Source organism: Colobus angolensis, unplaced genomic scaffold (genome assembly GCF_000951035.1).
Source record: "Colobus angolensis palliatus isolate OR3802 unplaced genomic scaffold, Cang.pa_1.0 Scaffold38, whole genome shotgun sequence".
NCBI lineage: Eukaryota > Metazoa > Chordata > Mammalia > Primates > Cercopithecidae > Colobus > Colobus angolensis.
This window is the reverse complement of record NW_012117154.1, coordinates 6454985-6481715: the sequence shown is the minus strand read 5'-3', so window position 1 is coordinate 6481715 and position 26731 is coordinate 6454985. Positions and strand designations below refer to the sequence as shown.

The 26731-nt window shown below is 55.2% G+C and overlaps 1 protein-coding gene across 1 annotated transcript in view; it reads left to right on the top strand.

Moving 5' to 3' along the window:
- The window catches only part of WDR4 (WD repeat domain 4), a 35170-nt gene extending 8888 nt beyond the window's left edge, over window positions 1-26282 (top strand). The window contains exons 4-12 of the mRNA XM_011954102.1: window positions 6493-6649; window positions 7694-7806; window positions 10307-10367; window positions 14222-14320; window positions 15369-15433; window positions 16245-16428; window positions 17797-17866; window positions 19959-20160; window positions 26103-26282. Coding sequence (XP_011809492.1) covers window positions 6493-6649; window positions 7694-7806; window positions 10307-10367; window positions 14222-14320; window positions 15369-15433; window positions 16245-16428; window positions 17797-17866; window positions 19959-20152 — 943 coding nt within the window. The 3' untranslated portion in view covers window positions 20153-20160; window positions 26103-26282. The remainder of the gene's footprint in view (window positions 1-6492; window positions 6650-7693; window positions 7807-10306; window positions 10368-14221; window positions 14321-15368; window positions 15434-16244; window positions 16429-17796; window positions 17867-19958; window positions 20161-26102) is intronic.
- Window positions 26283-26731: the final 449 nt, after the last annotated feature.

Sequence of the window (26731 nt, the reverse complement as noted above, 5' to 3'; positions counted from 1 at the left end):
GTGCCAGGATTGCAGGTATGAGCCACTGGTGCCCCGCTGGAAGAGCAACTTTTTATATACTTAAGAATCATTTGTGTTTTGTGAGCTGTTTTTTTTTTTCATAGCCTATATTTTTCCATTGGGGTATTGTTTATTGGTTTGTAGGAGCTCTTTATATTAGGACACTTTATTTTTACAAAATAAGCCCATCTACCAAAGTGTTGCTCTCACATGGCCTTTCTGTGGCACAGGTGTGTAAGGTGAGCTGCACCGGTAACCACTGAGACTGGATTAGCATCTTCCAGTACCTTTGCCTTAACTTCAAAGCCCTGGGATCAAGAACAGGTGCAGAGCTGAGATCCATGTGCTGATGTGTACGTGGATCTCAGACTTGATCCAGTTACTTAGACGACAGTGGAATGTGTGGGTTCCCGTTCAGCTATGGTGAGTGGGGTCGTAGAAGTTGGGAGCAAGTTCTCACTTGTCTGCTTCCCCTGGAGTACAGTTCGGTGTCCACCCGTGCTACCTTTTGCCTTTTTTTTTTTTGAGACGGAGTCTCGCTCTGTTGCCCAGGCTGGAGTGCAGTGGCCGGATCTCAGCTCACTGCAAGCTCTGCCTCCCGGGTTTCCGCCATTCTCCTGCCTCAGCCTCCCGAGTAGCTGAGACTACAGGCGCCCGCCACCTCACCCGGCTAGTTTTTTGTATTTTTTAGTAGAGACGGGGTTTCACTGGGTTAGCCAGGATGGTCTCGATCTTCTGACCTTGTGATCCGCCCGTCTTGGCCTCCCAAAGTGCTGGGATTACAGGCTTGAGCCACCGCGCCTGGCCCCCTTTTGCCTTTTTTATCCTTTGGTTTTGGTCCGTACAGAAAATTGGAAACCACTGAGAAGTATAAAATGAGAACAGTAACAAAAACCACCCTGATTCTCGCCACCCAGAGTCAAGAGTGTGTGATGAGCACTGGGGCCAGGCCCTCCTCGTCTCTGCAGATGGATTACAGTATTTGCACGTGTTACATTGTGGCGGTGACATGTGCTAGCCTGTAGCCTGTTTCCCCACCCAAGGCAGTGTTGACAACACTGTGTCATTCCCTGTAGCTGGGTGTTAGATTGTTTGCACTGTTCCACTGTTCAAATGCTGCTGTTTCCTTGTACTACTTCCTGCCTTTAAACTCTGGGCAGTTTGAGTCAGAGCAAGTGGGACTGCAGCGGTGTGGACAGCGTGGGTTACTGGCACTGATGTGTGGCACACACAGCGAAGCCTCCCGAGCCTTGGTGTCCAGCAGTTTTCTCGGGGTTGATCACATGCTGTCAGGGCGGCTGACCTTTAGTTCCCAGCCCCTCCAGAGGTGGAGTGGACACCTTGTGGCCGCAGGCCCCTGCCCGAAATCACATACTGAGGCTGCCTGTGGGGCCCAAGGCCCCTACTCTTAGAGATGAAGCCAAAGGCAAGGTTAATTCTTCACTGTGCAGAGGGTGTACCCTGTGCCAAGGCTTTTGATGTCTGGTACCAGACACCATTTGAGAAGTAGCCACTGCCCGCAGAGGGTAGGGGAGGCAGGGTCTGGCCGTGTGTGCCGCAGGCCTGGTGGGGGGGGGGTAGGGGTGAGGGGCAGGGAGCTTGCCTCGTGTCTTGAACACGCTCACTCTTTCAAGTCCAGACAGTGCTGTGGCTGTGAAGTTCTGAGGTCACCAGAAAGATGGAGACACGGGTGGAATGTCACTTTACTTCAATGTGGGCTCGCTGTCCAGAGGTAGTGTCTCACTTTGAACTTGGGAGAAAGGGTATGTCCAGTCCGCCTGCCCGCTGTGTCCTGGTTCCTAACAGTGGAGCTTCTTCACCCTGATGGAAGTGTGGAGGCCCAGGGCTCCTCCAGGGGTTCTGACTCCTGCAGAGGGACGAGGCCTCTGCTCCTGGTGTTGTGCATGGCCCGGAGCAGGGAGGAATCTAGAATTCTCTCCACTCACTGTGGTTGCCTGTGGCAGTCGGCTTCTCGGAGGAGGTCGTTTGAGGTTGAGAGCTCCGTGAGTCGGGACTCATGGTGGGTGCAGACACCGCTGCCACCTGGGTGGGTGGCGGGGCCTCTTCATCCTTGGTTGCAGGTGCTTTGCCGAGAGGGAGATGTGTTGCTGTGCTGACTCACCTTTTGAAGGTCGTGTGCTGGTGTCATTCCCTTTATGTAAACACCTGGTAAAACTCTGGGAGGCTGGCATGGTAGCTCACGCCTATAATCCCAGCATTTTGAGAGGCCAAGGCGAGAGGATTGCTTGAGGCCAGCAGTTTGAGGCCAGTCTGGCCTCAACGTAGTGAGATCTCATATCTATAAAAAAAAAAAAACCAAAAACCACAAGTCCAAGAGTGGGCACTGCACTCGGTACCCCAATCTGAAATTCAGAATCCTCCAAAATCTGAAATTTTTTGAGCACAGGCAAGATGCTCAAAGGAAATGCTCACTGGAATGTTTTGGATTTTTGATTTTTAGGTTGGGGATACTGAGCCAGTAAGTATTTGCAAATATTCCAAAACCTGAACAAATCTGAAGTGCAAAGCACTTTTGGTCCCACGCATTTGGGATGAGGGATGGGCAGCCTGCGGCATGTGAGCAAGGAGCAGAGGCTGGCCAGTGCCCCTTTACCTGCGAGTTCACTGTTTTTTTTTTTTTTGTGGAGTGGAGTGTGTCTCTGTCACCCAGGCTGGAGTGCAGTGGCGTGGTCTCAGCTCACTGCAACCTCCGCCTCCTGGGTTCAAGTGATTCTCCTGCCTCAGCCTCCTGAGTAGCTGGGATTATAGGAATAAACCAGCATGCCTGACTAGTTTTTTGTGTTTTTAGTAGAGATGGGGTTTTGCCATGTTGGCCAGGCTGGTCTTGAACTTCTGACCTCAGGTGATCTGCCCACCTTGGCTTCCCAAAGCTGTAGGATTACAGGTGTGAGCCACTGCTCCCGGCCTACTCTTGGTTTTGAAAGTGATGTCAGTGGTATAACTTCGTGTAGGGAATGTTTGCCTTAGGTGGTATAGAAGACGGACCATGTGATTTGATGCAGTCCAGGCAGCAAATTACAAAATCTGGCCTCGATGGTGTGCTTGGGATTTCTCCTGACCTTGGTGTAGGGCACACATTGCCGCCTCCCCTTTCTCTAGTTGAACTGCAGGACAGTGCGTACAGGTGTGAAGTTACTGCCACTTTCAACATCCCTTGGCAAATTCCTCAATAATCTTTTTAAAATTCCTTTAGAATTGTGGGTTTGTAAACTTTTCAGCATCAGGTAGAGTGAAATCTTTACCCTTTCTCTCAGTGAGAAATTGGAGGAGATTATTGTGGCAGGAGGAGTACATTTGGGGGATGAGAGTGGGGCAGGGAGAAGGGCATAGGGTGAGTTTTATGAGGAGCTGCTTTCAAGGAGAGGACGGGGGTGAGTGGGACCATGCTGAGCTGGCAGGCAGCACCCTGTGGCTGGTCCGCAAACATGGGGGCTGCTCCCCACACCTGGAGGCTTTTTACGCAGACTCTTAGATCAGATGCACCCTCTCCCCAGAAAACCGCCTACGCTTAGCACATCCACCTCCATTCAGTTTTAGAGGTTCCGTGTACTCGTGGCCTATCTGCATTTCACTGAGGCCCTGCACCGCTGCGGGATGCCCCTGAGCTGGGCGAGACCCCAGGCTCTGTCCAGTGGTGGCTTTGTTACTGTGCTGCTGCTGGTAAGCTTCCTGTTGAAGGGTTTTGAGGCACAGCCAAGATGGAAGTTGTGGGCAGCAACAATTCTTTCCCAGGTAGCAGTTTAGAACCGCGAGGGCCAGAGGGCCTGCTGCCGGGGCAGTCAGGAGACTCTTGGCCCAAGAGACTGTCCCAGGTAGCGGTTTAGAACCGCAGGGGCCGGAGGGCCTGCCACTGGGGCAGTCAGGAGACTCTTGGCCCGAGAGACTGAGGCCAGGTTTTCCAAACCGGAGATGAGGACACGGGGTGACGAGTGATGCATTGATTTTGACATGTGCGTTTATGAGGGAAAAATCCTTCCAGTGGAGTCATTGTTTCCGAAAATGCCTGTGAGGGCCGCGGCAGCACGTGGGAAAGGCGGAGCTGGGAAACCATCGGATCCGCTCTGCCGGTGGGATGGAGAGAGAGTGCCTGGCTGCTGGAGTGTGGGTGTGGATGGCACCTGGCGTCCTCAGTGCCCTGTTGGGGCTGCCCAGGCGGCTCTCTGGAGGGGGGCTCGGGGCAGCGCCAACTCAGTCTGGGGGTTCAGGGCTCAGCCACTCGACTTCCGGCAGAGGACAGAGGGCCTGGCCCCCCTGGGGGGCCTCTGGAGATGGGCGGATACTTGCTGGGTTCTGCTGGTCTCTGGGCCCTGAACCCAGTGACTGTGGAGGGAGTGCTGAGACCCGAGACCCTGCACAGGCTGGTGGTCTGAGGGTGGGTGGGGTTGTGCCTCAGCTAGGGTGACAGGCCGGCTTGCCATTGGTCCAATGACCTGCCCCATTCTGTGACCTCCCTCGGATCCTAGCACCCAAGCCCGCGAGTACGGCTCAGCTGCGTCCTAGAATCGGTGCCAGGATAAGCCCAGCTGGAGAGGCTGGGAGCCTCTGGCTGGGGCAGGACAAAGGGATGAGGAGCAGTGCCCTCTGCTGAGCTGGGCAGGAGGCACAGTGTTGGGGGCCATCTGTGCCACACGCCTTCCAGCCTGGCTGTGGGGATGAGCGCCCCGTGAGTCCAAGTCCATTCCCCCTCCCCGTGGCGTCCTCTGGGGCTGCTCCTCTGTGCCACCATGGTCGTGTTTGTGGCAGCTGCTTAATGAGCCCATGGGACATTGGGGGCTGTGCTGCTGGCGCAGTGCAGGACTGTTTGTTTTATTGCAGTGCACCCTGAGAATTCTGATTAATCTTGCCCCAGAGCGTAATTATCTTTCTTTGTCCTTGTTTTCTCTGTGTTTACCCTGTTATGCTTCCCTTCTGCCTCCTTTCTGCAGCTGCGCTGCACAGCTGCGGGGGAGGAGGAGGGGCGCTGCTTCCAGGCTGGGGTGTGACCCAAAGGTCCTGCCTGCCCTTTTTGTCCTTTTGTCCCTCTGCCCCTGAGAGGAACAGGGGCTTTATTGAGGACAGCGTTCCTGAAACTTCCATCTGCATTTCCAGCCGCAAGGGGCTAGGCACACTGTACTTGTCTGCCTGGTGTTGGCTGTGTATTCGGCAGTGTGCACCGCCACAGCCCTGGGGGTGGTGAAGCAGGGCTGGCCGCTGTTCTTCGGTGAGGCCCTGTGGCTAACTGCGTGTGTGGGAAGCAGTGTTACAACTCATATCTATGTAAAACAGAACATATGGGTCCCTGCCTTGTGGAAAGGACACAAATACGGGATGATTCCAGTAGAAATGGTGTGGAAATGAGAGGCCCAGGAAGCAGTGTAGCCCTGAGCCCTGGTGAAGGAGAGGGAGCGAACTGTGACTTTGGTTCTTACGGAACGAGTGTGCAGACGTGCTGTATCTGGAACTCTGGTGCATCCGTGGCTCTGGGTCAGGGTTGGATTCGTGGATGTGCTAATCTGGATGTGGACTGTGGGGAGCGCAGGCCTCTCACGCGCTGGGTAGCGGCGCTTCCTCCCGAGGATGGTAGGGTGCTGCCTCACTGCTGCCCTGGGCTGGGTCCTGCCCTGAGGGTGGCCGGGCCCTTCCATCCCTCTGCAAGGCACGGGGCGTGGCTCTCTGTCTGAGGCTCCTGGTCGGCGCAGCAGAATGACAGCAGGGGTCAGTGCAGGTCAGGGGAGCAGCAAGGCTTGGGGGGCCCTGGAGGCTGGTGCCTGCCTTTGTCCTTGACAGCGGCCCCCAGCACACTCAGCATTTATGGAGAGGGCTGTTCTCTCCCTCAATGTATGATGAAGACTGTGGGGTCGAGGAACCATTTCCCCATTTCTTGATGACAGTTTTCAAACACACAGGAAAGTTGAGGATTTTGTCACCCTTTTATCCACCACCTACATCCCACCATCAGGAGCAATTTTCTTTTCTTTTTTTTTTGGAGACGGAGTCTCGCTCCGTCACCCAGGCTGGAGTGCAGTGGCGCAATCTCGAATCGCTGCAAGCTCTGCCTTCCAGGTTCACGCCATTCTCCTGCCTCAGCCTACCAAGTAGCTGGGACTACAGGTGCCCACCACCATGCCCGGCTAATTTTTTGTATTTTTAGTAGAGATCGGGTTTCACCGTGTTAGCCAGGATGGTCTCAGTCTCCTGACCTCTTGATCCTCCCGCCTTGCCTCCCAAAGTGCTGGGATTACAGGCGTGAGCCACCGTGCCCGGCTAGGAGCAATTTTCTTAAAGAAAAATGTTGTGAAAGTAAATTTGTCAAAGGCACTGGCTTTGTTCCAGTTGTTAGCATTGCTTAATTTTTTTGGCACCATCTTCAGCAGCTGGAAAACAGAGCATATAGTCAGGTACCGGTGCCTACCACTGCCCACAGGGCCTGCCGGGCTGTCAAGGACCTTGCACTGCTTCTGGAAGCTAATGGGGGTGTCTCTGGCCTTCTAGGACTGTGGCGAGGAGGTGTACAGCCCTGACCTTCATAGCCTCTGAGGAGAAGGTCTTGGTGGCCGACAAGTCTGGAGATGTCTACTCCTTTTCGGTGCTGGAGCCACACGGGTGTGGCCATCTAGAGCTGGGGCACCTGTCCATGCTGTTAGACGTGGTAGGTGGGGGACACAGTAGGTGGGGGACATGGTACGTGCAGGACGCAGTACATGGGGGACGCGATACGTGGGGCATGCGCTGAGTGAATGTCTGCCCTGTCAAGGCTCGGGCAGGTGGGGCACCTGTCCATGCTGTTAGACGCAGTACTTGGGGGGCATGGTATGTGGGGTACAGGCTGAGTCAGTGTCTGCCCGGTCTGCGCCCCAGCGTCTGGTGGGGAGAGTGGGGCTCCCCCATAGCAGGGATAGCCTTCTGCAGATTTGGGAGCAGGGGTGTGGTGGGAACAGGATTTAGGAAGGTGAAGCAGGCAGCAGGGAGAACGAAGAAGGCAGGTGAGGCAGGAAGTGGCCAGTGGGGTGGCCCCAGATCGAAGTGAAGGTGTGGGAGGAGCAGGTGCAGCCACGAGCCTCTGGCTCCGCCTCCTTGGCCCAGAGCTGTGCCAGGTGCTGTAGGAGCATCACCTCAGCACTGCTCCCAGCAGCCCCTGTCACCCCATTCTGCCTGCCCCATGTGTCACAGACAAACATGTGGAGCTCCAGAGGGCCCAAGCCCACAGCCCGGGTGGTAGAGCTGGGATTGGACGCATGGAGGGACAGTCAGGAACAGTGGCGAGTGCGGAGTATCAAGGAGACCTCACTGGGACTTGATGACAGCTGGGTGTGGGGACATGTGTGACAGGAAGGCAACCCAGTGTTGGGCATGAGGGTGCAGCAGGCCTGGGGTGGGTGGAAATGGGAGTGGGGCCTGGATTTGCCGAGATGTGGGAGATGGGCAGACAGGGGTGGCCCTGCCCTACCCCAGAAGCCTGCTCTAGTGCTGAGGAGTGAGGGCTGGAGGTGGCCGGGGACCCTCTGGGGAGGGAGAAGGAGGGCCAGCGATTAGACGTAGGGACAGGAGGAGGGGAGGAGCCAAGCTGGTCTGTCCTCGAAGGCCGCATCCTCTTGGCAGCCAGGCTGCAGCCTCCCTGCCTGCTTCCATGAGGGACTGGATACGGGAAGACTCAGGTGAGCATCTGTTTCTTTTCTGGCCCCTGGTGATGCAGGCTGTGAGTCCTGATGACCGCTTCATCCTCACTGCCGACCGAGACGAGAAGATCCGAGTCAGTTGGGCCGCGGCGCCCCACAGCATCGAGTCCTTCTGCTTGGGGCACACAGAGTGAGTGCCCCTTCCTGCCCCTCCAGCAGAAAGAAGCTCTTTTTGAAAACAGCATCAGCTTGCAGCTCAGCAGGTGCCACTGTAGCTGGTGAGGCCCCACGCAGGTGACAGCAGCCCTGGTACTTGGTCACTGTCGGCGCCATGGGTGCTGCCTGCAAAGCCCTGAAAGGGTGGGGTTCACTCTGCGCTGTTGCCCGTAGTCTGTGCCAGTGACTTCCCATTGGTCCTGACCGAACGGGAGGGCTTGTTTCTGGGAAACCCCTGTTTGAGTGCGGAGACCCCTGCGCCATGCCCAGCCGTTGTTGGCTGGTGGGCGGTGGTTGTGTTGGGGGCGAGGACGAACTTTCATGATTTCAGCTATCCAAGAATTAAGCAGCCTCTGTGGCCCGGCGGCGGCCTCTCTCGTGGCAGCAAGCTCTGCCAGGACCCATGTGGAGGTGTTTCTGAGTGCCGCTTCTCTCTCACACAAAAGGCTCATTAGAATTTACACAGAGGAAGAGTGCTTAGTGTAATTGGTTGAAATGTTTTAAAATACATTATTTGAGGCAGTGGAAGAAATTGGAGGGAGGGAATTCAATGCTGAGGTTGCCTGTGTTTTCCTGGTTTTGAACGGATGCAAACATTTCCTGTTTAAGAAGGCCAGTCACTGGTGTGTGCCTCGGGATAGCTTATTCTGACTTGCATTTAGATTTAGTTCCCTAGTGATCCAGCTCTGGAGTTCTCTGGACTGCAGCCCCCGGGCCCCTCCCCTTCACCATCTCTAGCTGGGGTCTCTGCAGCTCCCTTGCCTCGCCAGGCACGTGAGGGAGGTTTCTGCTGACGGGAACACGCTTCCCACCCCTCTAGGGAAATGCCTCATCACTTGGATATATTGAATAAAAACATAGTATTAAAATTAACTTCAACAGCTCTCTTCCTTCCTCACTCCCCTCCCCTCCCCCCACTCCATCCCTCCCCTCCCTTCCTTTCTTTTCTCCTTCCTCCCTGTGTTGCCCAGGCTGGAGTGCAGTGGTGCGATATTGGCTCACTGCAACCTCCGCCTTCCAGGTTCAAGCAGTTCTCCTGCCTAAGCCTCCCAAGTAGCTAGGGCTACAGGCTCCTGCCACCACACTTGATTAATTTTTTTTGTATTTTTAGTAGAGATGGGGTTTCACTATGTTGGCCAGGCTGGTCTTGATCTCCTGACCTTGTGATTTCCCCGCCTTGGCCTCCCAAAGTGTTGTGTTGGGATTATAGGCGTGAGCCACTGCGCCTGGCCTGCTCGTTTACTTTTCAACACAGTGGCTGGCAAATTGAAAACGAACCCCCGTGGCCCCCGTGTGTGGCTGGAGCTGCGTTTCTGCTGGATGGCACTGTTCCGTACCCTTTACTGACATTGCAGTATAGGTTGGTTCACTGGCCGTCTCCCACTACGTCTGAGTGGTTCTGTGGGTCGGTTGGGCCTGTTGCTGTGTGCAGCCCTCAGCGTGGTGCCTGGCATGAGTAGGCACTCAGTAGATACTGCAGTGATTAGAAGAATTATTTTTTGAGATTTTTGTTTCAAACCCATGGTGAAACCCCTTTCAAACTGTTGAGAACTGTGAGGCCACTCGTACCCTCTGCATGAGGCATCCTGTGCCCTATCTGTCCTGGGCCGTGGGCTGCTGTTGGTGCTGTGGTGCCGTGCAGGGCGGTGGCTGCAGGACTGGGCTCAGCTCATGCCATGGCTACCTCAAGGTAGCAGAGGCCATGACTGGCGGAGATGGAGTGAGGCTCACAAGCCACCCCATTCCAGGGTCCCTGGGAACCCCGTGCATGAGGGATTGCTTGAGGTCAGTGTGTTAGAGCGGGAAGAAAAGGAGCCTTGTCACCCTTGTAGGTGCCCAAGCCAGATGGGTTTCCGGGTGAGCCGGGCGAGCTGGGCTGCTCTTCGCGGCTGTTCTGATGGGAGGGTGCCTGTGACTTTGGGTCCGTTGCTGTCCCCTCACAGGAGGACTGGGCCAGGCTCAGCAGAGACAGCTCTCTGGCCAGGTCACTCAGAGTTGTTGCTGAGGGGCTGTCGGACCCTGATAGGAATCTGTCTGGGGGCTTGGCTGCTTCTCCTCCCTCCTCCCTGTGTGCTGTGTCTTTGAGTCTCCCCCAAGGCTCCTTTCATCACAGTGCAGGTGCCTTGGCCTATGGAGGTGCCGCCGAGCAGAGCTGCTGCAGAGGGGGCTGCAGAGGGGCACAGAGGTGCTTGGGTCTCTGGCAGGCATGGCTGAGGAGCAGCCTGGGTTAGAGGTTGCTGTGCTGTTGGGGACCCAGGAATGACCTCACTCATCTCCCCGATCGTGTCCAGGGGCCTTCACCTGGTTAACCAGGTTAGGGTTAACAGATACTTCCCATGTTGGCTGTTTTTACTGGATCAGGGGGTTTGGGGCAGAGGCCTCTCTTCCTTAGATGAACAGGCGGCTTCCCCAGGCCTTCCCGTCCCCGCGGGTGCTGGGCTAGCGGACTCTGCTTCTCTCTCTCGCCCTCACAGGTTTGTGAGCCGCATCTCCGTGGTGCCCACTCAGCCCGGACTGCTCCTGTCCTCCTCTGGGGTACGTGTTCTGCCCAGCGTCACTCACCTCTGGATTCTTGAGCCCGCGGGGAGGGTGGGGTGGGCGCCTCCTGGACCTGGCCCCTCTGGATCGCTGGTCCCTGGGTGTCCACGGCTGTCCACTAGATGGTGCTGGTTTTCGAATCTTCGAGCTGCCTGTGGCTCGCTCCCCGCTCGTGCTGCTCATTCAGGACTGTGTGGGGGCGTGTGCAGGTGCGTGTGTGTTCACACGTGGGATGAACTAGAACAGGTGTGTGGAAGGCTCCCTTCTGAGAGGGCGGCTGCTCCGTCTGCGATAGTATCGGCGATCAGGATCTCAGGTAGACACAGCAGACGGGGGCCTGTCTGATTCCTGGAGGGGTCTCAGTCCGTCCCATTACGGGCTGCATTTTTTTTTTCTTTTTGAGATGGGGTCTTGCTACATTTTTTCGGGCTGGTTTCAAACTCCTGGGCTCAAGCGATCTGCCTCCTCAGCCTCCCAAGTAGCTGGGACCACAGGTTCAAGCCCCCGCACCCGGGTTACCACAGTGCATTTTTACTTGCTGGCTACAACTTCTGTGTCCCAGCAGTTGGGTCCTGGAAGCCTCACGGTTCAGTGACGAGAGACGTGTCTCCTCTGAGGAATACATTCAAAGGATTGTTAGTGATTTTGCCAAAGTGAGGGCCTCGGATTCCTCACGGGGTCTGATTCTGTCCTCTCGTGGAATTGTTGCCCGCACACCACCACCTTCCTCTTACTGCCCTTCCCTGCGTTGTCTGTGCTGGTCCCTTGTGTGGTGTGGCAGGATGGCTCCTACATTTCTTCTCTGATTGGGCTTCATTCGAAGCCTCCTGTTCCTGCCCTTTAAATTAACGCACAGCCATGTGCCCTGAGAGAAGAAGAAGAGTGTGGCCACAGTCCCCAGAGGGTCAGGGTCAGGGTCAGGCTTCGTCAGCGTTTTGTTGTGCACCTTCCAGTCTTTTTATAATAGTGAGGAGAATCTTCCACGGGCAGAGAGGCCTCCCCAGGCCCCATCTGTCCCTCATGGCTTACTGCTTTGTTTGAGTGGAACGTGTCATCTGGTAGCTGCCGGAAGGCGCGAGGAGGGTGTTTTCTGACTTTGCCTTTCTGGAAATACCTTTAATCTCCTTTTGAGGCCTGGTTGTTAGTTTGGCGGACAAGTCCTGGTTGAAACGGTGTCCCTCGGAGCTTGGGAGGCCTTGCGCGCTCTGCTCTCCCGCTGGTTGCTCCTGTGGGTTTCCCTTTTCTCTTCCCGTAGAAGCCTGCAGCCGTCTGCCGTGGGTCCGTGGGGTGACAGCTGGGCTGTCCTTCTGCCCGGAGGGCCTTCTCTGCCCCAGTGTGTGATGTCGAAGCCGCTGAGGTGACTTGGTGGACCCCGGAGAGGAATTGGCTATGCAGCCAGTGATCTCCAGGGTCCTCCGACCCGGCGCATTTTCTTACATAATTGCTTTCTGTTCTCTACCCCCGCCTCCTGCTCGCTTTTTCTAAAGCTTGTGTTAGTTGAACCACTTTAATTCTCTGATTCTTATTTTTTTTTTGAGACAGGGTCTCCCTCTGTCACCCAGTCTGGACTGCAGTGGCGTGATCTCGGTTCACTGCAACCTCTGCCTCCTGGGCTCAAGCAATCCTCCCACCTCAGCCCTCCCGAGTAACTGGGATTACAGGTGACACACCACCACGCCCCGCTCATTTTTTATACTTTTGTAGTGATGGGGTTTTGCCAGGTTGGCCAGGCTGGTCTCAAACTCTTGACCTCAAGCGATCCACCCACTTCCACCTACTGGGGTTATAGGCGAGAGCCACCATGCCTGGCCATAATTCTCTGATTTCTTTTCTTTCCTGTTCAATCTCATGTTTCTGCTCCTTTAGGAATAGTCTTACTTGGGAGATTGCCTCAACTTTACTTCCAGCCTTCTGTGGAGACTTGAGTTTTATGAGGATTATTTTGAATCTTCAGTTCTTTCTTGCCCTCGGCACGCTCTTTTTTGCAGCCACCCATTCTCGGATGGCGCACGTGTCTCTCATCTCCTGAGATGAGCGTGGACTTGTCTTTCTTCGATTTGTTCCTGGCGTTGTGTTTGATCCCCTTCTCTGGAGTGTGTGGCCGCCTTTCTCATTGGAGGTTTTCGTCGGATGTCTGGCGATCCCGTCTGCCTGTGTGTGGTGGGAATCAGCCCCCGCCGGCCTCAGAGGCTGGATGCGTGCGCCCAGGCTGGGGCCCGAGGGGCTTCAGAGCAGGTGTCTGAGTGTGGGCAGCAGCCCCTTGCCTGTGGACCCCGTAGAACGTGTGGGCCAGTCGATCTCTTCTGGGTGGTCAGTGTCCCGGCCTTCACCCGGGCCAGGTCTGTCCTCTGGGGCTCTGGGAGGTGAGTGCGAAGGGGCTAGGTGGCCCTCTCCTCAGTGGGGATTTGGCATCCCCGAGACAGGGCCTCTCGGCTCCGTTTCCCCAGAGCCTTCTGCTGGCCTGGAGTTTGGGCCTGAGGATGCATCGGGGAGGTCCTGCTTCTCTTTGGAAAGACATTTGACAGCTCCCCTCACCACCTTGGCCTTCAGCTGCCTGGCCCAGTGTGGTCTTCGGAAGGTCCTGGCACCTCTCGGGCTTCTCTGTGGCTGGCGGATTTATTCCCCGGCCTCTGGTCCCCAGGTTTCCTTGCCGTCTCTCCGCGGCTGCCTTCTCTTCTTGCCTGTTGTCTTTGTCTTAGTGGGTTCGTGGTTATTAAACGTCTTCTTCTTGTCATCGTAGAGCGGTCTGGAGGTGAGTGAAATGCCTGGAGATGTGTGTGTTGGTCTCCATGTTTATGTGCCACATTTGTGGCAAGCTGTGTGTGCGTGCATATGTGTGTGTGCCTGTGTGTGTGTGCCTGTGTGTGTGTGCATTCATACATCCACTCTTACCTCGGCACCCAGAGGATATGCATCTGCTGTTAGCTGTTTGGGGTATTTACTTTTCATCTTTTTCATTTAGTCTTTTAAAAATACTCACAGATAGTGCACAGACACTCTCTCATTAGGTTTAGTGAGTATTGATTTATTTCCCTCCGCTTAATTAGTGCTGTAATGAATTTTTTAAAGCTGGGTATGGTGGCTGCTACCGTGGTCCCAGCCACTCCGAGGCTGAGACAGTAGGATTGCCTGGACCTGAGAGTCAGAGGCTGCAGTGAGCCAGGAGCAAGCCTGTGAATAGCCACTGCGCTGCAGTGGGCCGCGTGGCATAGACCCCATTTCAATTAAACAAAAAAACCACAACAGATAAAACCAAGACAAAAAGAGAAACCCTGTTTTCCATTTATGGTGGTTTTAGAGCGTGGAGGCTCTTGGTTCCCGTGTTGGCTTCCCAAAGGGTTGTACGAGTCGCCATGGGATGGTTGCCGATGACCATGTCCTTCCTGTCATTCTTAGTGAAGTGGAGCAGTGGCCACGTGCTCGTGAGGCCACGCGTGTCTCCCTGTGGGAATGCATGTTTGCTGAAGTGAAGTGTCTGCACCTGTGTGCATTCCCGTGTCTACGCCTGGCCCGGGTGCAGCAGATGTGGTCTGGCCTCCTGGCAGATGACAGCCTGGCCGTCTGGTGGCCTTGGCTCATTTTGCTGGGATCTGCCTCATTGGCTTTGTCATCTGCCTGGGCATGTTGGCACTCGAGAAACAGGCAGTCGGTCACCTTCCTTTCCCCACTGTTGTTCTGGATGATTTGCATGACTGAGTTATGCAGTCAGAGCAGAGAGCCTTTAATTCCTGAAGGTGGGTGGCATGGCTGTCACTGAGTGGACCCCCGACCCCATGCAGCTGTCCTCTCTGTCACCTTGCCTGGTGGAGGCCCTGCGACCGTGTGCTAACCTGTGTGTTTGCTGTGTGCAGGACGGCACCCTGAGGCTCTGGGAGTACAGGAGCGGCCGCCAGCTGCACTGCTGTCACCTGGCCAGTCTACAGGAGCTGGTGGACCCCCCGGCCCCCCAGGTAGCTGCTTCTGTTCACTTCTGGGCAACTGAGTACTCGTAGGCACCTGCAGTCACTTGGCTTGAGTGGAAAAGGCACTTCGCCGTTGGAAGCGTTTGCTCTCAATGCCAGGCTTCTTCCTGTGTGAGGGAAATCTCATAGTTCAGATGCTGAAGGTGGCTAGTCACGTCAGGGGGAAATAATTTGTCTCACCGTTGCATGCAAACAGTTAACGTACAGGAAGACCTCTAGTCCTTTTCTGAAGTGGAAGGAGTGGAAGTGCTTGAGCATGCACCTTTGTGGGTCTGCCAGCCAGGTGGGGCAGGGGCAGGACCAGGCCCACCCCAGCATTCTCCGGCCAGCTTGGAGCAATTTCATGATGCCCTGAAAGCCCAGGCCTTGGCGAAGTTTCCCGCCAAACGGTCTGTTCTGTTTCCTAGAGAACTGTGTGGTGTGGCCTCTGCCCCCTGCCAGGCAGCCGTGTAAGAGAGGACCAGGCCTTTTCCTCCATGCTTCACATGGACTCAGGTTCCTGGAAGTTTCCTTCATTTAAAAAAAATTGTTTTTTTGAGCTGGAGTCTCACTCTTGCCCAGGCTGGAGTCCAGTGGTGCTATCTCGACTCACAGCAACCTCCCCCTCAGGCTCCTGAGTAGCTGGCTGGGATTAAAGGCGTGAGCCACTGTGCCCGGCCTCCTCTTCATTTTTACTCTTTCCTCTGCCAGGAAGTGTGGGAGCTCACAGGGCAGTTGTGTGTGTAGCTCTTGTCTCTTCCTTTCCCCTGTGTCCTCCACTCCCTCCTCTCCTCACTGTCTGACCCATTTTGTTGGCTTTGGAGGCTTTCACAGGCCCTGTAGGGAGTGCCAGAGCCACTGAGGGGCTTTTGTCATCTGTGTGGGAAACGGAATCAGCTACCCTCCTTTCTCTGCTGATTCCGGAATGTTCCAGCCCTATTTCCTCTTCCTTGGTATGTGGGGGCGTGAGCATCCTTCGGTTTTGCTCTTGTTGGATCAGAGCGCCCAGCGTCGGGCCCCTGCAGCTGGCGTGAAATTAATGGGCTGCTTCTTGCAGAGGTTTGCTGCGTCCAGAATTGCGTTCTGGTGCCAGGAGAACTGCGTGGCGCTTCTGTGCGACGGGTAAGCTGCGGCGGCACCTCTATGGCGTCCGGTTCTGCAGACCTGCAGGGGGAAGAGTTAGGGGGTTGGCCACTGGCCCACGTCCTTAATGAAGATGTCCTGGACGGCGGTGGTGGTGGTCCAGCACCTCCCCCTGAGAATGTCACTTTTGATGACTGCTGCTGCGTGAGGGTGGGGGCCCCTCTCAGCCAGTGCTCTTCAACCTGACGTTGAACTCCCCTGGCTTAAAGAGCATCAGCAGCCTCTGCCTGGCCTTCTGCGATGACAGACTTTCCCCTGGGCCAGTCGCGGTGGCATCACCTCATTCCCTGCTCGGGGCTGGTTGGATGGGACCCCCCAGGGGTTGGCGGTGCTGACAAGGTGGGTTTAGGGGTGCAGTGCAGTTCTGCTGCTTCTTCCCGAGCAGCCTCTGTGTGTCAGGAAAGGTATTCTATTTGGTGCTTTCGGCACTTTGCATCTTGTCCTTATGACAACTTGGGGAGGTCTCTTAGCTCGTTCTAGAAGTACACAGATGTGAGAGGAGAGCTGTGCCTGAGCCCAGGGCAGGCGTCCTCCTGCCCTGCCCGCCTGTACCGTGCGGTTATCTATTGCTGCATCACAATCCTCCCCAGAGCTTAGGACTTAAACTACGAGCGTGCATCACCCCATGGTTTCCCCGACGCCGGCACTTGGGAGTGGCGCAGCTGGGGCTTTTAGTGCAGGCTCTCCTGAGGTGGTGCCGGTGAGGGCTGTGCCGTCTGGGTTGCTGGCTGCAGGGTGGTGACTGTGGGCCTGTAGTCCTAGTAATCGTGCTCTCTTTCTTCATGGCAAGCGCTCCTGTGGTCTACGTCTTCCAGCTGGACGCCCGCAGGCAGCAGTTGGTATACAAGCAGCAGCTGGCGCTCCAGCACCAAGTGTGGGATGTGGCTTTCGAGGAGACTCAGGGCCTGTGGGTGCTCCAAGACTGCCAGGAAGCACCCCTGGTGCTCTACAGGCCTGTGGGCGGCCAGTGGCAGGTGAGACTCGGCACCTTCCTGATGCCCTGTGCCCTGCTGTTCCATAAGCCTGTGGGTGGCCATTGGCAGGTGAGACTCGACACCTGCCTTATGTCCTATGCCCTGGCGTTCCATAAGCCTGTGGGCGACCAGTGGCAGGTGAGCCTCGGCACCTTCCTGATGTCCTGTGCCTTCCTGTTCCATGAGCCTCTGGGTGTGGGGCGGCAGCTGTGGTTTTTGGGTCCAAATGTGAGCCTTTTTCAACTCAGCCACTTCTGGGACCCAGGGTCTGTGTCCTGAGGGGCAGTGGTTGGGGTTTCCACTGTGGGTGAAGGGAGCCGGTGCCTAGCTGGCTTATCCCGTGTGGTGATGTCTGTAGATGTTCTTTTTTCAGGAGAGTGTGCCCCCCACACCACACTTAGTGATGAAGTTGGCACTCAATGTGGCTAGGGTGTGTGAGACTAACACTTGAAGGCTGGGTTAGCACAACCTCGGGCCTGGGGCATGGGCTGAGCACGTAGAGCCCCGGGTAGAGGAGGGGGCAAGGGCGGTGGGCTGAGCTACTTTCCCTCGGGGAGACAGTGGGATCCCCAGGCAAGGGCGGTGGGCTGACCTGCTTCCTTGCTGGGGGACGGGGCGAGCCCTATACCTTGTCTGCATCGCTCCTGGTAACATGGGAGCAATGCCCCTGCCAGCCCCGTGTCTCACAGGGTTGCTATATAGTTGAGTGGAGTAGGTACCCATTTACTAAAGCTCATTTGAGCACTTTGGAAGCACTTTATTTATTTATTTTTTTTTTGAGACTGAGTTTCATTCTTGTCGCCCAGGCTGGAGTGCAGTGGTACGATCTTGGCTCACCACAACCTCCGTCTTCTGGGTTCAAGTGATTCTCCTGCCTCAGCCTCCCGAGTAGCTGGGATTACAGACATGCACCACCACACCCGGCTAATTTTGTATTTTTAGTAGAAACGGGGTTTCTCCATGTTGGTCAGGCTGGTCTCGAATTCCCAACCTCAGGTGATCCACCCGCCTTGGCCTCCCAAAGTGCTGGGATTACAGGCGTGAGCCACTGTGCCTGGCCTGGAAGCACTTTTAAGCCATCTAGTTCTTTTTACCTGAGAAGTGGCGGGCCACATCATGTCCCCCGTGGGTGCCTGTTGCACCTGCTGGAACCCTGAGGTTGATGAGCTGGGTGTGAAGAGCTCACCCTGGCATCATGGGCCAGGTGTGGGTGCTGCCTCCCCAGGTCTCCATGGAAGGCGAATGGGGGTCACCAGGCACCAGGCGGGGGCCTCCCCTGCAAGCCTCTGGCCAGTGTGCGTTGCGTCCTGGTGCTGGGTTTCCAGGCCTGCCTCTTTCTGACGAAGGTTTTCCGTTTGTCACCTGCAGTCTGTTCCTGAGAGCGCCGTGTTAAAGAAAATCTCTGGTGTTCTTCGTGGGAACTGGGCCATGCTGGAAGGTGAGAGCACAGGTGCAGGCTGCCCTTGGGGGTCACACCCAGCGTGGTCCCCAGAGAAAGCAGAAGCACACACTGTGACCCGCCCGAGGGCCCCAGTGTGCAGTTCAAGAGGGAGGGTAAGCCTGTGTCCCCATCCAGAAGGCGGGCCGGGGCAGGAGGAGGGTGGTGCACAGGAGGAGGAGGACCCCCTCCATGGGAGTCAGGCTAACGACAGCCACGCAGGAACCGGGGGCTCGGTCTGAGCAGCATCCCCCGCTCCCCACCTGCCTTCAGAGTTGGGCATTGAAGGTCCCCAGGGCAGGGCTGGCATCTGGTGGCTCCCAGAGGGAGCGGGCGCTGTGCCGCCTCAGGCCTGGTCCACGATCTGGTGGCTCCCACAGGGAGCGGGTGCTGTGCTGCCTCGGGCCTGGTCCACGGTGTTGAGGGAATTGATCCCACGACAGCGTGCGTCAGCAAGTGCAGGGCCCCACTGGGAGGTCAGGTGGGGATCCAGCCAGAGGCCATGGGAGTCTTCAGGAGGCTGAGCAGGGGCTGGATGGTCACTGTCCTGACGGGAACATTCAGCTGAGGGGAGGGAATCTGGTCAGCAACTTGTGTGGCTGCGGCTGCAGGAAGGAGAGCAGCTGGGCTGAGGGAGGAGCTGGACGAACATTTTTCCACGCTGCCTTCAGGGGACATGGCGCACTGTAGTTCTGGGTGCGCCATTGTGCCAGCACTGCGCTGTCTTGGAGGTGATGGTGTCTGCAGGATGGGTTAGCCCAGCACGGAATCCAGGTACCTCATTCACGACAAGAAGTTGCTGCTCTGAGGAAGTCTTGCAAAGCCAGACCCTGCTCCAGTGAGCACTGAGGTTCCTTGGAGCTCTGGAGGGAATGAAACGCAGGTCGGAGGAATTTCCACTGATGGTGGCCTGACCGCCTTCTGCCAAGCTTCCTGAGTGGTGGTGGCACACTGGCTCTGCCTCTGAGGCTTCTCTCCCTCCTGCTTTACTTAGGATTTTGAGGGTTGAGATAGTCAGGGTTGACCCCCACCCCCCCAGGTGGTTGGGATCTGCTTTAGGAACACTCCGAGTGGGCCTGTCACCGGCTGTGTCAGGGACTGCAGGTGGCAGTGCTCGTGGCTGGGCATCTGCAGTGCTCATGGCCCCCGTGCTGTAGGCCACAGGTAGCATGGACCTGTTGAGTGTCACCTTGCACAACATTCTCAGGCCAAAGCCTGGGCTCAGTCTCCTGAGATGTTTCATAGATAGAGTGGCATGTTCCCGGCGCAGACTTGGGGGCTTGTTGGGAGAGGTACGGGGGAGGGCTGCTGCTTGAGTGTCCCACAAGCAGCAGAGTCGCTGGAGGGGCGGGAAGGCTGCGCCACCTGCCGGATGGACGGGCTTTAGGCAATGGCTGGTGAGTGAGTTACCGGCTAGGCCTGTGGTTTCCTGGCCAGGCTGTGGCTGTCTCTGTGTGCCTGTGGTCAGTCATTGCCCCCCAATCCTTGGCACTTAGATAAAGTAGATGAAATCCATGTCCATTCCTTGTGGCTGCAGAACATGATATCCCACACTCGATGCCTTAAGGCACCCCACCCTGACCATCTCACTGTTGCTGTGGGTCAGGGGTCCGGACTCAGCTGAGCTGTGTCTCTGCAGGTGGCCACCTCAACTTCACCAGGCAGGGCCCGACCTCGTTCAGTCCGGGTTGTCGGCAGGACAGGGGGCCTCTCTGGCTGTTGGCCAGAAGCCGCTGCTCCCGATCCCCTGCCACCTGGGCCGCTTCACTGGGCGGCACATAGTGCAGTAGTGGCTTTTCCTGGGCGCATGAGCAGAGAGTGCTGGCAGGGTGGAGGCCCAGCCTTGGTACCCTGGTTTCCGTTACATTCTTTCGTCTTTGCCCCATTCTGTTAGGAGGCAGTCCTCAGGTCCAGCCAGGGTGTGGGTGCCAGGAGGTGGGTACCATGGGGAACCATCCCAGAAGATGCCCTCCACGGTCCACGGAGGACTCCAGGTGTCACAAAGTAACTCCCTGCTGCAGGGGGCCCACTGTGGTGGCCGAGTCCCATGTTCCTGCCCCAACTGGCACCTGTCCTTGTTCCCCCGTCACAGGCTCTGCCGGTGCGGACGCCAACTTCAGCAGTCTCTACAAGGCCACGTTCGACAACATGACCTCTTACCTGAAGAAGAAAGAGGAGAGACTGCAGCAGCAGCTGGAGAAGAAGCAGCGGCGCCGGAGTCCCCCGCCCGGGCCCAATGGGCAGGCCAAGAAGATGAGGCCCGGGGAGGCGACCTTGAGTTGCTGATTGTGGCGGTCAGTGGTGCCTCTCACCTCAAATTAGAAAAAGCTTTTTCACTTGTTCCCCTGCATCCTGGCATCTCCCTTCAAGAAGGAAAAGGTGAGGTCAGTTGTGACCAGCTCAGAGGACGGGACTGTCCCCTGGGGCTCTAGGAAGAACATTCTGTGTCACCAGCACAGGCTCTTGCTGGGTGCCTGTGCCCCTTTCTGGTTGAAGGGAAGCCAGACCGGTGGAGTGGAAACTCTTGAAGCACTTCCTTTTCACGTTGGAGGCCGCGTGCGAGCCTGTGGTGGCGGCAGCTGTCTGTGTTTCTGCTGTTCTCATCTGCCCTTCACGTCTGCTGCGTCTTCCTCTAGGAGCATCTGTGGGCCGATGTTTCTGGCACGGTGGACTTTTTCATGTTGTTCCCGCTGTCTCAGCGTCCAGGTGATGCGCTGCCCCGCAGTAGCTGCTCGCCACACAGGCTGTTGAAACGCAGCATGAATGCTTCAGCCCGCCCCAGCCCCAGCCCCAGCCCCAGCCATACCCCTTGTGCTCAGGAGCTGCTCCTGGAGGGTGGCTCCCTTGTGGGAAGTGAGAAATAGAAATGTGTTTCGGAGTCGCAGGGAGCTCTGTCCGGCATCGTGGGGCAGGCGGTGAACTTGTTTCAGGAAGTGTGAGCACACGGGCCCGGCTGGCACCCGGTTTACTGGGAGGTGATTGAGGATGTCATCGTGATTTGATTTGACCTTGGCACACACTGCAGAGCCTCAGGGATGTTGCTGAATTTCAGTCACCAATCAGCAAGGATGAACCTTCGCAATTTCCTAGGAATGTTTAGCGGCAGCATAATATACCAAGCAAAACGCCTGGGTGCCTGCACTGTGTGTGAGTGAGGTGCGCACTGCGTGATTTGGGAAGAGGCTTCTGCAATGGGCAGGCTTTTGGGTACATCACATAATTCGTTCAGGCCGGCTCCTATCTGCTCTCCAGTGATGAAGTCTCCACACAGGAACAGGTTCATGCTGGCGATGACTTTGATGTGGGGTATTGCTGGGGACTTAGAATCCTTTTGTGTATCCAAAGCTGGAATGCTTCAAATTTTTCATAAGTGCCTTGTTTTCCTTTTAACATTGATCTGGAAACAGTGCTGTCTGCAAAGCTGAGGCCCACTCCTCTCTGCTGGGGACCAGGGGTTTTAGAAGGCGGGGGCCACGCTGGACCACCGTCCTGTACGAGCAGCCTGGTCTCCTTCACGCTGCTGGGGCATCTGGCACAGGGCATGCTCTCTCGTCCATAGTCTGCTTTGAAAGTCTTGGTTTTAGGAGAGGTTCAGGTCTGCCTTGCTGGCATCTTCACCTAAGATAGGGGCCGGCAGACAGGCCCATGCGCTGCATCCCGCCCACAGCCTGATAGGTGGCCTGGGAATGGCTTTTTTCCATTTTAAAAATGGTTGAAAACAAATTAAAAATATATTTCGTGACATGAAAATCATGAAATTCACATTTCATTGTCTGAGAATAAACTCTTACGGACGCAGCCATGCCTGCCTGTCCACATCTCACCTGTGGCTGCTTTGTGCTGCGGCCGCAGAGCGGAGTGGCTGGGACTGAGACTGAATGGCCTCCCGACAGGGCCGCGTCTTTCCACGAGGACTGCAGGGCTTCTCCGAGGCTCTGCTTCCTCCCCAGTGGTGCCGACTTCCTGCTCTTCCTCAGCGTCCTGCCTTGGTCGTGAGTTGGTCCCTCTGCCAATAGCCATTTGTGTGTCTCAGTGGCTGGTGCAGCCGCCATTTTGCTGGTACCTTGACTGATAGACTGGTTCCTGTTCACCTGCCCGAAGTCATCCTGGAAATACCTCCTACAGTTGTATGGGTTGAACCCAGCTCTGCATGTGTTTAGAGTTTTGTCTCTTGCCCCTTCACCCAGCACAGCAGCACCCACCGCCTTTCTGTCCCCTGTGACTGCCTCGCAGGTGGGTCTGTTCTGTAAGATGTCGCCACCCTGATTGCCATCTGGGAGGATCTCACGCCTTCAATTTCATCTGCTCTCTTCCGTTATTTTTTAGTTTCTGTGTATTTTACTTTTGGGACATTCCTTGGACTTTGTTCTACCTCTTTAATTAAGAAAATGTGGTCATTGTATTTTTTTTTTTTTTGAGACAGAGTCTCACTCTGTTGCCCGGGCTGGAGTGCAGTGGCATGATCTCGGCTCCCTGCAACCTCCACCTCACTGCAGCCTCTGTCTCCTGGGTTCAAGCGATTATTCTACCTCAGCCTCCCAAGTAGCTGGAATTACAGGCATCCACCACCACGCCTGGCTAATTTTTGTATTTTCGGTGGAGATGGGTTTTGCCATGTTTGCCAGGCTGGTCTCCAACTCCTGACCTCAGGTGATCCTCCCGCATCGCCCTCCCAAAGTGCTAGGATTATAGGTGTCAGCCACTGCACCCAACCTGTTGTGTTTAATTCTAAGCATTTTCTTCGAGACTGTCTCGCGCTGTCACCCAGGTTGAAGTGCAGTGGTGTGATCTCAGCTCACTGCAGCCACAACCTCCCAGGCTCAGGCAGTCCTCCCACCTTGGCCTCCCAGAGTGCTGGGATGACAGGCATGAGCCACTATGCCCAGCCCCTCTTTTCTCCATTTTGGTTACAGTATGTGTACTGTACATCTGAATAGTGCATGTGAAATGCTAGAACTGGGATTTCAGCAACTGAATGCACGTGTGCGACTACCCACGAGAAGCAGGACACTTAGCACCTGCTGAGAAGCCCCCACGCCCATGTTCCCTTCCAGGCACTGCACACGCATGCTGGCCGGCCTGACCTCAGTGTCCCTCTGTTGCTCTGGCTGCTTCTGCTTCACCCTCTGAGGCTCATCCACCTTGTTGCTTGTGGTTGTGGATTGTTCTTTCTCAGTGCTATGCCAAGTACTCCATTATGTGAAAATTCACAGCGCATTCATTCTATTATTGATGGGCGTTTGGGTAGTTTCCACAGTTCGGCTGTTAGGAATAGTGCAGTGACGAACATGCTGGCACCTGTCTTCTGTTTTTTGGTTTTTTTTTTTAATTTTTAGAGACAGAGTCTTGCTCTGTTGCCCAGGCTGGAGTGCAGTGGTGTGACCTTGGCTCGTTGCAACCTCAGCCTCCTGGGCTGAAGCGATCCTCCCACCTCAGCCTCCTGAGTAGCTGGGACTGCAGGTGTGTGCCAGCATGCTGGCTAATTTTTGTAGTTTTTGTAGAGATAGTGTCTTGCTCTGCTGCCCAGGCTGGTCTCGAACTTCTGGCCTCAAGCAGTCCTCCTGCCTTGGTTTCCCAAATCACTGGGATTACAGGCATGAGCCACCACCCTCAGCTAGCATCTGTCTTCTGGAACATTTGTAAGCAATTTCTGTTGGGCGTGTACTTGTGCGTGGAATTGCTGGCTCTCAGTTACGCACGTTTCTCTTAGAAGATCCTGCCAGTCCTTCATCCCAGACCCCGACCCCAGCGTGGAAAACGCAGTGCATCCTCATGCCTAGTGTTTGTGACTGTGGTAGCTTATGATCGACTCGGAAGGCCCACAGTGTGTGGTGTGGAGTGTTGCAGGTGGCCGACCTGTGGTTCCTACAGACTGGTGTAGGAGCCAGTGACGCTGCCCACCTACGATCCAGACCTAACCTTGATCCTGTTCTCTGAGGCCACCTTACCAAAACCTTGGCTCACCCAGTCTTAGATCACGCACCCTGGGGGAAACCTGCCATGAGGTCACGAGGGCACTCAGCCAGCCTACAAAGGTTACCACGGCAGAGAACTGAGGCCTCCTGCCAGCAGCCAGTAGCAGCTGACCAGCCATGAGGGACCCTCCAGGAAGGAGAGCTTTCTGTGTTTCTTCCTGCACCCCATATATGTTGACGTGATACGTTTTTCTTTCTGATTTCCCTTGTGATTTCTTTGGTCCGTGGGTTATTTGGAAGTATGGTTTAATTTCCAAACATTTAGGGTTTTCCTCCAGAATTTGTTTCTGGTTTCTGGTTTTAATTCCACTGTGGTCTCAGAATATACTTTGCTGACTTCCCTCTGTTTAGATTTGTTGAGCCCTGTGTTGTGCTTCACGGTTGGGGGGTGATTGCATGTGCACGTGCAGATGTGTGTGGCCCTCACACGGTGTCTCCAGCTATCCCTGTCTTGCCTCTCCGTGCCCAGCGCGCCCTTCTCAGCCCTGCCATGTGACCCTGGAGCTGGGCCCTCCCTGTGCCCTCCTTTGCAGGTTGGCAGAGTGTTTGGCTCTGTCACTGGAAGGAACTGGAGAGACTCCACAGGAGGGAGGGGCCTGCCCTGCTGGTTCCAGTGTGCTTGCTTTTCCTGGCCTCCATGGTGTGTGCCTGCCAAACTCATGGTGGGAGCGGAGGCTCTCAGTGACAGTCTCCGGGAGTTTAGCGACACCCAGGTTCATTCATCATGGTGGGAAGGATTCCTGCTAAGCTTCCTTGCCTTTGTCCAGCTCTCAGGGGGTCTGCCTCCCTCCTGCCCCAGGGAGAGCTTCTGGGTGAGTCTCACTGGTACTCCTGCCCCGGGTTTCCTGCTCTCAGGCCTTGGCCTGCTGCACCTCGGCCAACTGCACCACCTGGCACATCACAGCCCCACTCAGGTCAGAGCTGCGTCTCAGCCGACGTGGGGTTCCGAGGTTCTCACGGGGATCCGGACTCAACACTTGTAGGTTTGTCGTCTCAGTCCTGGAGGTGGAGGTTCTCCCGAGGTCTCAGCGCCCCATTCTTGGAAGCCTCTTTACATGTTAGTGGAACCCTCTGTTCCGCTGAGTCGTTCTTCGTGCTGAATGTTTCTGCCTCTTGGCTGATACATGATGTACCAGTCATCGTGTAAGTATTCCGCAGCTGCTTTTGATTTTTTTCTCTTTATCCCTGGTTTTCTGTAATTTGATAAACTTTAGGGTATGTGTATGTGTTCTGGAGTTTGTCAAGATTTCTAGGATTTGTCATTTTTATGCAATTTGGAAATATTCCAGCTATTCACAGACTCCTACCCTGCCTCCTACAGTCCCAGGTACTCGAATGGGCTGCTTGCTCTGGACTCATGGGTCCATGAGTCTCTGCTCACCTTTTTCAGTTTGCATTTCATTTTCGGTAGATTCTGTTTCCACGTCTTCAAGCTCACTGATCTTTCTTTTAAGCTGCTGTTACGCCATGGCCGTTTTCCGTATGAGCCATTGTATTTTCTCATCTCTATAAATTTGGTTTTGGTATTTTAAAAAATGTCTTCCAGGTAGGCTGGTGCTCACACCTGTGATCCCAACACTTTGGGAGGTTGAGGCAGGGGAATTGCTTGAGCCCAGGAGTTTGAGACTAGCCTGGGCAACACGGTGAGACCTCATCTTTAAAACAAATTAAAAAGGCTAGGTGCTGTGGCTCACGCCTGTAATCCCAGCACTTTGGGAGGCTGAGGCCAGTGGATCACGAGGTTAGGAGTTCAAGACCAGCTTGGCCAATATGGTGAAACCCTGTCTCTACTAAAAATATAAAAAATTAGCCGGGTACAGTGGTGCACTCCTGTTGTCCCAGTTATTTGGGAGGCTGAAGCAGGAGAATCGCTTGAACCTGGGAGGCAGAGGTTGCAGTGAGCCGAGATCACGCCACTGTACTCCAGCCTGGGTGACAGCGCAAGACTCCGTATAAAAAAACAAAAAAAAATTAGCCAGGTGTGATGGCACATGCCTGTAGTCTCCAGCTGCTCGGGAGGCTGAGGCGGGAGGATCACTTGAGCCTGGGAGTTTGAGGCTGCAGTGAGCCATGATCGCACCACTGCATTCCAGCCTGGGTGACAGACTGACTATCTCAAAAAAAAAAAAAAAAAAGTACACCAGTGTCTTCCATTTCTCTTCTAATCATAATCATGCTTTTAAAAAATACCCTTGAGCATATGGAGCAAATTTAAGATACTTGTTCCTTTTCTGCTAATTCATTGTCACTGTCATATCTAGGTCTGTTTCTGTTGACTGTGGACCACTTACGTGCAATCTGTCGGCCGAAGATGAGCTTACTGGGATGTAGCTCCGTCGTAAATCGAGGAGCGTCTGTGATTTGTCCTCGGCTTGTGGGATACGTTTTTCTGCTACTGAGTCTGTCTAGTAAAGTTTTGATTATGAACATGTGGAGATTTACATTGTTGAGTGCGAAGTTTTGTTACGTTCCTCTAAAGAATATTACGCTTTCTGGCAGGCTGTTGAGCCCCATGTAGATTAATTTGGTCTTTTTCAGGTTTGTTTTAAGCTCACTAGAGTGAGGCTGGAGTAGCCTTTCCTTGGGATGATTTAGTGCTTCCAAGGTGTGACCCTAGAGTCCTGGGTATTCAGAAGTGGCCGCACACTGGCTGGAGGGACGAGGGTGATTTCTGCGCAAGGCACGGGAATTGTTTGTCTTACCCTCCCGGGGTTGTTCTTTCCTCAAAAGCTACTCTTTGGCGTCCTGGGGTTTTACAGAACGTGTAGGTCATTCGAAGACCCTGACGGGACCCTGGTGCGTATTTCCTTCTGTCTGTGCGGCTCCCCTCCCCTTTGCGGGTATCCTGTCCCAAATTCTAGCTGCCTTCACCTTACCTACACCAGGGAGG